The sequence below is a fragment of the Belonocnema kinseyi genome, chromosome 4 (assembly GCF_010883055.1).
Source record: "Belonocnema kinseyi isolate 2016_QV_RU_SX_M_011 chromosome 4, B_treatae_v1, whole genome shotgun sequence".
In the NCBI taxonomy this organism is placed as follows: domain Eukaryota; kingdom Metazoa; phylum Arthropoda; class Insecta; order Hymenoptera; family Cynipidae; genus Belonocnema; species Belonocnema kinseyi.
In genome coordinates, this window is record NC_046660.1 from 33,692,780 (window position 1) to 33,704,602 (window position 11,823).

At 30.2% G+C, this 11,823-nt stretch overlaps 1 protein-coding gene across 1 annotated transcript in view; it reads right to left on the reverse strand.

The window, feature by feature from the left end:
* Positions 1-2,917: 2,917 nt before the first annotated feature.
* LOC117171558 (apoptotic protease-activating factor 1-like) overlaps positions 2,918-11,823 on the reverse strand; it is a 23,068-nt gene continuing 14,162 nt past the window's right edge. The window contains exons 2-11 of the mRNA XM_033358986.1: positions 10,964-11,138; positions 10,438-10,575; positions 9,996-10,346; positions 9,659-9,894; positions 7,593-7,713; positions 5,858-7,510; positions 5,706-5,776; positions 4,489-4,837; positions 3,982-4,389; positions 2,918-3,909 (exon numbers count right to left, since the gene is read on the reverse strand). Of these exons, the coding sequence (XP_033214877.1) occupies positions 3,367-3,909; positions 3,982-4,389; positions 4,489-4,837; positions 5,706-5,776; positions 5,858-7,510; positions 7,593-7,713; positions 9,659-9,894; positions 9,996-10,346; positions 10,438-10,575; positions 10,964-11,068 (3,975 nt within the window). The 5' untranslated portion in view covers positions 11,069-11,138 and the 3' untranslated portion in view covers positions 2,918-3,366. The remainder of the gene's footprint in view (positions 3,910-3,981; positions 4,390-4,488; positions 4,838-5,705; positions 5,777-5,857; positions 7,511-7,592; positions 7,714-9,658; positions 9,895-9,995; positions 10,347-10,437; positions 10,576-10,963; positions 11,139-11,823) is intronic.

Sequence of the window (11,823 nt, forward strand, 5' to 3'; positions counted from 1 at the left end):
TAATTTATAATATATAGTATTATTTATTTATTATTACAATATTATGAGATTATTATTATTATTATTATCATTAAGAAACTCAACGTTGAAAGCATATAAAGCAATATAAAAGATTTAGAAAGAATTGCAGCCTGTGATACGAAATGTATTTTAATACATTTTTTAAAAGTAATGTATTTTTCATGTAGGGATACTTTTCAGCCAAATAAGTCATGGAGCTGTTAACAATAAAATAAACTCTTGTGAGGATTTCAGAACAAGTACGCAATCTTTTATATGTTACTGAAAGACACAATGGACGTACTCAGTTGGTAAAGCAGATGAACTTGGAACTAAATTTAATACTTTTTATCACTCTGCTTAATTATTTTGTTCTATTTTAATGATTTAAAAATAAATTAAAATAAAATGAATAAAATTTTAATCCATTCTTTTTCTCTGTATGATATTTGAATTTTTCTACGTATTACCTACTGATAATTCAGGTTTAAGTTCCAGAACTGAAAATAAGAAGAGTTATTTTAAAAAAATGGTGGGTTTAGTGCGCTGATAAAAAAGATTTCCTTAAGTCCCAGAAAAAAATGTATAGAAATATAAAAATAAAGAAACACATTGCTTTGTATGAAGGCATACTCGTTTTTTCTTCATAACGTATACAAAAAAGAGAATACAGGCTTTAGAAAGAGCCGTTTATGTAAATTAAATTAAAATACGGTAGAGGTAGATAGAAGAAGGTTTTACAGTACGTATAATAAATATTAATATACAATTTAACTTTATAAAACTCTAAAGGTGATTTTTTTTTCAAAACTGCCTTTTAACATAGAGTTCAGAGGTAGCAACTGTCATCTAAAAATGACACCGGCTTCCATTAGAACCGCGGTTATTCTTTTCTATCCGCTCATATTGCTGTCTTGAATATTGTACGTCATAAGAATTTTGCAAACCAATTAATAATGGTAAATAATCGGTTGTTAAGGATTCAAATTATTATTATTTTTGACAAGTGTTTTGCAAAATTCTTTTACACAATTTTATTTTTATAACATTGCATCGTGCGCAACATTTGGCATCTTCTAAGACTTTGTTTCCACTTCCACCTAATATTTTAGTGCTTTACATTTTTATAAATTAATGTGAAAGTTAATTGACGACTTTAATATTTAGGTTTAAATAAAAACACAGCCATATCGCAACTTGTGGTAAACGTACAATTCGTTCGCACCATGAAATAAATATATAAATGAGACAACTTACATTAAGTGGTAAGGCCTATTATGTAATATAACAAAAAATTCTCAATCTTTCTATGTACCTGAGAAACTTGCCAGAGTTCTATCCAAGTTTATAAATACGACAGCAAGAGTAATAGGTAAAAATCTATAAAAAAATAATTTGTAAAGAATGATTATCCATTAAGGATAAGAAATTCCTACAGGAACTTTTTAAAAGCCGAAGAAATCTTAATATTGTTCTGGAATATAACGAACATTAATTAGGCACTACGAATAATTAAGATTTAAATCATTATTCGTTTCAAAAATTCTACTGAATGAGAGGTTAAGAAGAATTACAATTTTGAGTATCGATACAAATATTCTTCTTAATTTGTCTAATTGAGTGATAAGTCAGTATCTACTTTAGCAATTATCTTTTTTTTTGGTGCATAAGTGCATTTTTGGTGACGTTTAATTATTTTTTATGTATTTTTTTCTGAATTTTATTTCAAAAAGTTAGTAAAACTTATAATCAAGAGAAAATTAGCTGGAAGCACATTGGATAGTATTAGCGTCAAGTTAATAAAAGCAGAGCAGAAAATATCGTTTTAAATCCAGATGCTGGTAGTTTTGGAAGATTAGTTTCAAGCTTAGTTTTAAATTGACTTTAAAATTCAAAATAATAAATAATTGATTCCAAAGGTTCAAAACATTCCGCAATTATAACAAAAAGAGACTTATATTTTTTTTTCAAAATCCAAACGTTTGATATTTTGTGTGACAGGTTTCGGAAGTAAAAAGTTTAAATTTTTCTGATAAATACAAATAAATATATAGCTAATGTATAAGTAATATATAAATAAGGGTTTAATGTACCTATTACATTGCTTTAAATTCCAAAATGGATTTCAGAATCTACAGATGTATTAAAGAAGCAAATAAAAAATACTCCTTATCACTCTTTTAGATTTTTCGGTTTTGAATTTGCAGGGCTTTTTTATTGCAAAATAAGACACCATTTTTGTTTTGACAAAAATTATTGTCTGAAATTTCAAGTACCTTTTTTACGAGAATTTTAATTTTCCCAAGAAGGCACTTCCTTGCTTGGAGTGCTACCAAGCATACAAATATTTATAGTTCAAAAATCTTAGTTGATCCAACATTATTTCTGAAAAAATGTATTGTTCTATATTTTGATGCTTGTCTGATGAAAGCATAAGAAAGTGACAATATTTTACAATGCATATAAGAAATGTTATTATGATATCGAGTTAATATACAAAATTATATGGTGACCACAACCATATAGCCCTATAAGTACAAATTAAAACAAAATATTAAGTTTAAAATTGTAATGAATTAAAACTTGTCACTGGAATGGCTTGTGAACTAAAATTTAAAATTAAATAGTTTTTTTAAATTAATTGCTGACAAAAAAGTAGCTTTTTGTATAAAAATGATAGAATATTGTATCAAAAATATCATTGGTTGCTCCATTGAGATCGAAGAAAAACTGAAAAAAAATTTTTTCACAGAATACAGATAAATGTAAAACAGGGACAAGATTTTATTATTTATAGTCTTTGATATTCTGAAGAAATTCTATTGACATTATTAAATGGTTGAGGCATTATTTTTATCAGTATTTATTTCTCTTTTTAAATTGAAAGTTTGAGCAAATATTTAATTTTTAACTACTTAATTATGATTAATCGAGGTAATTACGAAAGACGAATCTCAAGTTTAATTTATTTTATAGACTTACAATTAGCATGAGCCTTTTTCTAAATGATCACATCTTCATTTGCCTTATATTATAAAATATGAAATCTTTTCTCTAATGGCACTGGAATGCGTTTATCGTAAGTTTTATTACTTTTATATTTTAAGGAAATGTCAGTGTTGATAGAATTAAGTCATTTGGAAATTCGTCTTCGAAAATCTAAACCAAGTCATGATATTTGATCTGATTCTAAGGTGATTTTGAACTCAAATTAATTAAAAACTGGTTTAAAATATATCTTATATGTATATATTGTTAAGTTTTCGTTTCAGCGACTTTATTCTAATTATGATATAATATCCTATACCTCAGGTATCTCAGAATTATTCTAAATTCAACTAGTGAGTAGCTGAGAACATAATTGCACTAAATATCCGAGAGCCCAAATGGCTGTAAGATATTGATGTGCTCAGTACTGTTTATAATTAAGAATTTTTTAAAGTCCTCGGACACGCAGACTTTTGCTGTACTCGATGGCAAAGGAACTAAACCTAAGAGGCCTGGCTGACCCTCCTTAAATACCTTGGAATTCCAAAATTCTACACTATCAGTCATTTTGGGTGTCTTTAGGTTACCATTTGTTTTTTGACTTAGATTGTCAATATCATTAGTACCGTTATTACTATCTGTGTCGTCACTTAAATGTACTGCATTGCTCTGGTCATTTTTCAATCGAAGACTAGATTTTGGACTAGGCACATTATCCAAAATTCCAGTGAAGCCCATTCGACTTTTTCTTCGGCAGTTTTGCTTCAAAACTGGCTCTACATTCCACCAAATTAACTCATCAGCATTGACCGATAATAAAATTGGTGCCTTTATACAAACTGGAGCCCAGTGCAATTCACAAACTGGGTTGCAGTGAAGAGAAAGTTTTTGAATTTCCTTTCTCTCTGCAATATCCAGAATCTGTAAAATTAGAAGCAGTATTTTTTAAATCATCATGATCGAAGATAACAAGGAATAAAAATGAAAACTTACTGAAATGTTGCCATCGTCGAAGCCGATCGCCAAGTACTGCTCATTCTCCGAAAACTCATAGCACGTAACATTTGTTTCAAAACTATAATGTTCGTAAAAATTGATAGAGACTTGTGCTGGGGTTACTTCGTGATTTTTTATTTTTACATAGAGCACCAACTCTTTTTGATTTTCATTCAAGACGGCTAAATACGTTTTTCCGGGACTCACATTGCTGCTAATTGCATTCGAATTTTTTAAATTGTCATTCTGAGTTTCTCTTGTCCATTCGTTGCCCCAAATATTCCAGTAGCCTATCATAAATTTTTTTTTTACTGTCAGAATCTCGTTTGGGGCCATTTCGTGAACCGAAATCACCTCACCTGGTCCGTTTATTACTTGTAAATTTGATACTTTTTCTGTCCAAATCTGCAAAATTTGAATCATGTTAGACTCAAGAATATAAAACGGGAAATTAAAATTAAACCATTTCTAAGTAATAGGTATTATAAATAGTTCTACATTTACCCTTAAATTATCACGTTCCTCAAAGACGACAACACCAGTTTCGAGGTTGTTTATGCTTTTTATCAACTTCGATATATTCCCCGACTGCTTCATCCGCATTGAAGTTTGTGTCTCAATATCGAAAATGAATATTTCCTGCTGTTGATCCTTCAAAACTTCATAAATCACTTTAGAACCATCTGAAGTAAAAATCATGGTTTTGAATGTGCCATCTACTATATCTGTTTCTGCTATTTTTCTCCAAGCAATCTGGCTTCCTTTATATATCGCTAGTCTATTTTCGGAGGTTCTCCTAACCACCATATCATCTTGACCTAACGGTTTCATCAGAGCATTAAACAATGGCTTCCTAAAGCAAAAATAAATAGAATTAGTAACTATTAACCTTACAGTTCTAAACATCAGAAATTCTTGTAAGAGGCCGTGCATAAATTACGTAAAGTCGTTTGGGTGAGGGGTAAATCATCAAATTTGTATGTTGTCTTATATAGGGAGGGAGGGACATGTATTTATGACCATTTCTTATGAAATAAATTTTTACGGCTGCAAATCAATAAAAAGCAAATGTTAGGTTTTACTAAGATTTTATAAACTTAGAAAAACAATTTTATAATTTCTGTAGGACCAAGAATGTTTTTTTTTATTTAGTAGTCCGACACTTTATTTACAATGCAAAATTTCCACTTTCATAACCTCTTTTTTTGAATGTATTATCCAGGAAAAAAGAATCCATTGAATAGACGACTCTGTGAATTGCGTATCTGTCATTTGCAGATTCAGAAAGTTAAAACAGAATCGGTTTGCGACTATGTGAATCGGGCATTTTCTCAAGCAGCTTCGAATCTGCAATGTACTGCAATGGCCATTTCAAGCAAGGTTCTATTGAATCGGTTTCCTTCTTTTTGAATGAGACCGACTTTTTTTGGGTTAAGGTGCCATATTTTACACGATTTTTTAAATTTATAAATTGTCGAAAGATTAAAAGAAATCATGCGCAGGTCTACTAGATTCCTTTTGCTATTAAAGTTATTAGTCTTTTACGGCATATATATTAGTCAAGAAAATTATAACAACTAAAAGTCTTTAAAAAACAAATCAGCGGTAATTTGAAATTCCAGTGACAGATACGCAATTCAAAAGCCTTCGAAACCCATTCAAAAACTTAACATCGTTTGTGCACAGCCAATAAGTCTAATTTAAGATTCTTAATTTCTTACTTTAACGGTTTGGGTATGTCAATCCTCTTTAACTGCCATTTGTGGATTAGTCTGTTTTCATTTCTGCAAAACTAAAGCAAAAGTTTAAAGAAAAATTAGAAGTCAGCCATAAAGCTGTATTATTTCTCACAATTATAAAGTCAACTACTCACCAAATGATACCCTTCCTCCTCCATCCAGTAAGTATCCAAACAACTTCTTGTTTGGATGCCTACTTTATAAATTGCGACACGTGTAAAATTATTCTGTATATCCCAGACTTCGTCGTGTCCATCAGACTTCGCAGTGATCAAATATTGCCCATCGTAAGTGACAGTCGCTCCAACAAAAATGGAATTTTGATCTTCAATCGTAGTTCCTCCCTTTCTGGTGTAACTGTGAATCTGAGTCGAAGATTGAGACCATTTAATAAGCACAGCTTTTTTTTCAGTGACTATAATCACAGAATCATATTCTTTTGGCATTCTTTTAAAGAATACAATCCTCACGCTATCTTTGTCTTCTTCTTTAATTTGCGGATTATAATGCGACATATATTGAAAACTTGTATTGCAAAACTTATAACTGATCAAGACACCGTTATTCCCTATAACGTGCATTAAAATATTTTTTTGTAAATCAGATGTAAATGATATCTTTTCCAAGCAAATGCCAGGGGTGAGTTTTAATGTCTGGAATTCCTCCCCGCTTTCTTTCCATATATGTATAATATTTTTAGTAGTACATCCAGCGACAAATTTATCACATTGCGAAAAAGCCACATCTGATAATTTATCATCCTGCTCAATAGAAAAGGTTTTGAGACTATCATCTTCATTATGTTTGTTGGTAAAAACCCCAGTCCAAATTTTTTGTTTTTCTCTGGGACTACGATCGTTATTTCCATTATCATTCTCCTCCTCGTTGATGCAAAACAGTTTTGCTGTTCCCTCGTCAGTCAGAGCTAGAAAATAATTGCCCACATGTGATAGCACCAGTTTTATTATATTTTTGCCAATAAAACCATGAAAGTAATTTGATTTTTTGGTCTCAACATTTTTCAGAATAATCTCTCCTTTTTTGGAAGCTAGCAGAAGTGAGTTTGGATCATCTGTGTAACAGAGAGCCGAAATATCTTCAACATACGAATCGACTGTCGATTCAGTCGAAACGTTTTCCAATGATGTCACTCCTTCATTTCCCAAGTGTTTACTGTTGGAAAAGTAAAGATCCGAATTCCTTTTATTGGCCAGTTGACGACTCGCATCGAAAACAAAACCTTTTTTCTCATACATTAAAGCGATTTGAACCAAATCAAGACAATTTTTAATACTGTATTTTATAATTAGGTTAATTTTAGATTTGAGAAACTGCTCCAGGTTTGCTCTCTTTATTTCATGTTCGTTCGATTTTCCAGAGATGTACTGCTTGTACTTGGCAATGTCAATCAAAAAATCGCTTAATCCTACCGTGAGGATTTTCGCTTGCACAAATTCAAGATTTAGATAAACCTTCGGAAAAAGATGATATAATCTTCCTTGCTCGAGATGATGACCTACATATGAGTAAATATAATTGTCATCCGGCAATTTACTGAAATCACCCCTACAGGCTTCTCTGTTTTTTCTTATAAACAATCGATGTTTCTCTTTTAATTTTAAGGAATTCAACTTCATTTTCAAGTGGGACAGTAAGAGATCATGCACACCATAAACATAACTGTTAAGTTCTTCATTCCACCTGCGAGCAGCCAGAGATTTGTGACAGAAAATAAGCATGTATTCGTCGACTTCAAGTGGCTCGACTCCCCATAGAATTTCTAAAGTCTAAATAAAAAAGTATTAAATAATACAGTAGGCAAATCAAATCAATTTTAGGGACGACAATAATACCCAATTTTATAAGTACCTTCGGCATGATGTTAACATCCTCGTTAAAGATGGCCAATTCGTAGTACATTTTCTTCAGCTCAGGTGGCTTCAACTTTTCGATGCACATATCGAAAATCGCAGTTCGTTCTTGAATTGCCCTTAACGAAAAAGATAATTTCATTTCTAAAATTTTAAAAAATCTTTTTAAGAGATTTTCCGGATGGCCTCTGGTCCAGGAAAGTACAGTAAATTTACGGATTGGGTAGGTTTAAAAATGGTGAAATTGCTTTAATATTTATATTTTTATATTGAAAAAAGAGTTACTTTTAATATCATTTTAAATAAAAAGTTGGCTTTCGCAATGAAATTTTTCAACAATGATTAATTCAGCAAGTATGCAGGTCTTATAATAGTTAAAAAATACCTTAATTCGTGACGTTCAGATTTGAATAATTTTGGGCCAGGATCATTAAGTTTAAATCTATAATAAGGTTTAAAATTCGAAAATTGTGAATCTAAATAAATCCTTCTAGATTTTTAAAATATATTGTTAATCAAAATTTCTGATTAAAATTCTTCAAAATTCAATCTGTTGTGAATTGGACATTAGTTTACTGTTTTTATGAACTTTTTAAATTTTGTTCTTATATTTATTTTCTCTATGTTCTTCGTTACATTCGTATATCTTGGACTTGTCCTTATATTTGATTTCCTTATTGCGTAATGTCAAACTTTATGTCTAAGCAGGTCTTATCGTTTTCGTGTGTTCTCTCTCTATTACACATAGACTTATTGCTCGGTTTCCAATTTTTTTTCTCGTCTTGTGATTCCGCGTTCGCCAAATAACAAGGTCTGTTGTTTTTGTATGATTTTAAATACAAAGTTTTAATCTATTTCTGATAAAGACCGCACTTTTACGGCGTTCTTTTATTACTTGAAGTGCTCTGGTTCTTATTGACTTGACATAAACATGCATGTCTCCCTACCAGAACTGATCAGTCGTGACAATGTTCAGTCGTTTTTTAGTCTTCAAAACATAATCATTTCTATTAAAGTCAGTTTTACATATTAAAAACTAAACAGTTTCAAATTAAAAACTTTAATTATTAAAGTAATTTTTACTTTGAAGCCTTCAATATTTAGAAAATTAAATATTCTTGATTTCGAATAGAAAAATTGTAATATTTTTAATACTTGAATTTGAAATTCACGACATTCAAAATTGAATGGATAAGATTGAAGTTTCGCTAATTGGAAATTTATAAATTAAAAACCCTTCAGGTTGTTTAATTTTCAAAATTAAAGCATTTAAAATAAGTTGAAATCCTTGATAGTTCAATAATTCATTTTGAAGCGTTCATAATAAAATAAAGTGTATGAATTGAAAAATTATAAATGAGAAAATTTGTTATTTGAAAGCCTAAAAATACAAAATTGTTCAATTTTGAATGGGCTGCAATTTGGAATGGTACAATTTTAATTGTTTTCTTTTTTTAAATTCTCTAAGTTTGAATGATTCATCTTGAAATGCTATTCTTAATTCTTTCTTAGACTAATAAATTCTAAGTAATTTATCAGTATTTTGCAGTAGATTCCTTAACTAGAAAATTATTCTTTGAATACTTTAATTGATAAATTAACGGTGGTACTGTACAGTGGTGGTACAGAAATTTCCAATTTATATAAACATTTAAACCTATTCCCGAGATATTGAGTTTTTAAAGGCAGATTAAAAAAGTTTCGATCTGAATTCAGAGTCAATCCAAGAATTTTTAGGCTAGAATTTCACAAGATTTGAAAATAGGCTTTCGATAGCATTAAAGATCAAATATTAAAATGTTTACAAAAATAAATACTTGTTTCCGAGATATAGGAATGCTGAATGAGAATGAAAAAGCTTTGACCCAAAAATATGATTTGATTTTTAGAGATTTTTTATGCAAATAATCCATTTTCAGAAAATGTTTGGATATCTAGTTTTGTATTGCTACCTTTCAAATATTTTTTTAGTTTAGAAGAAAATTTTTTTGGAAACAGGAAAACAAGCAGAATTCGTTTCTGAGTCTTGAATGGCCATATCTTGATTTTAGTTAATCAAATTACCTATTTTTTGGGTCCTTCTTTCTCAGACGATCTAAATAATATTGCCATCTTTCCCGATTTTTAGACATGTCCTCCTTAAATTCCTCGAATTGTCCCGCAAACATTGAAATTAGCAATGGCATGCCTTTGCATTCTACATGAATCTGCTTGGCTTCTGGTGGAAGGCGATCAACTTGTATATCCAAGACTTTTGCAAATAAGCCTAAAGATTCAGCTAGAGAAAAGCCACCATGAAGCTAATGAAACAATTTAATCCTGAATTAATATCCTGATTTAAAAGAGAAATTTACCTCATAAAATAAATAATCTTTTTCAACTTTATAAGTTGTTTAATTACCTGAAACTTTATTGGACGTCTTTCCTTGACGACCGAAAGGTCATCGGTTATGACCAATGTTTTGCATCCGAAAACGAAAGTATCGACGATTTTTTTATGGCAAACATCATCCAGAATCAAGAGTGAGTTTTTGTTCTGTGTTTGACTAAAATGGAATTTTATTATTCGTAGTAGGCATTCCTTCAACGTTTCAGATTTTAAGGGGGTAGGGAGCGTGTCAGACTTTTTTATTCTTTGAGCCAGTTCGTTGAGCTGAATCAAAATTTCTTCGTTGACTTTATTCTCATGAACGATGAGACCTTCTTCCAACTTTTTAGATGTGTAGCTAAATTTTAACCAGTAGATTTGATTCTAGAATAAAATGTTGGTATTTGTAGTTGAGATTTACTATCTTTAATAATAATTATGAATTTTTATTAATATTATGAATTTGACTATTCACCTCGAATAATTCTGCTACTAATTCTTTATCTTTGAGTGCAATAACAGTCAGGCAAGATTTTCCAAATCCTTTCAAACCGTGAAGAGCAAGATGTTTGCCTGGCTTAAGATTTCGCAAATTATGTTTGAACTCGTTTACCTAAAAAAATTATTAATTTATTCGTAATTTTGCTCCTAAACTGTTCTTTATTTTTTTTTCTGGCTTTCCACATCTCATAATGGCCAATATTGTCTAAAAATGTTTCAACCTTCTCTCTCATTTTCTATTGACTTTCAAGACCTAAAATTAACTTTCCAACAAACCGATTTCCCTTTAAAACTACTTACCAAAAATAAGATCCAGTGAATGCATATGCAGAATTTATCTCAATATTAGAAAGTTCTTCTATTATACGAGAATAAAACACTAGTACGCTTTCAGATGCCATTATTGGTTTCTAAATTATTTTTTACGTAATTAACTTATTAGAAATAAATTTGATCCCACTTTTTTCAATTTGACTGTAGATATAAATGGTTTAATTTACCTTTTCTTCTCTAGGTACAGATAGCGGAGGTACTGGAGGAAGTTCGATAAAAGGTTCAGCGTCGTTAGTTGACATACCAGATTCTTTCTTCAAATATCTTTCCATAAAAAAACTCAACGAACAGTAACGATGTTTCAGTGCTTCATTCAGAACATCAAATGCAAATGATCCACATCTGCAAAGAGTGAGTTATTTTATTTATCTTTTTAATTAGTAATTTATACTTTTTGGAATTCTGAAAAATTGTTAAGAAGAAAGAAAGAGGAAAGGGTTAATTTCTTTATTTAAGAAATTAGAAGGATAACTGCTGAAGTTTCAAGCAATAAATAATTCAAGTTAAGGATTTATTTAGCAAAATTAATTTAAAAATAAGCTATGAATATTGAAACATATATAATTTTTGTTAATTTTTTAATTAATAAGTTTATAAAATATATGTAACTTCTGCTATTTAACATATTTTACTAAATATAAATGAATTGATAACTATTGTTGCAATTGTGCGAACTTTAAAACCCTATACTTATTAAAACATCTACGCCGTCAATAAAGGACCTCCTATATATTTTAGGAAAGTATCACAGTGGATTTTCTCCATGTTAACTTTTCATCCCTATCCTTAGCCTGTAAAAGGAAAATTCATTTCCGTAATGTTATTTTCATACTTTATTTAGTTTTTAGTAGTGAATGTACGCACGCGAATCGCGCCTTTATGTCCACAATAAAAATATGTCCAAATATGTCACCACATTTGGTCCACGTGAGGATCTGTCGAACTCCCCGAGTGATGTACGATATTCTATTGCAAATCATTATTTTGTGTGAATGTAGGGCCGCCTGAAAAGTGAGTCGCGATATTC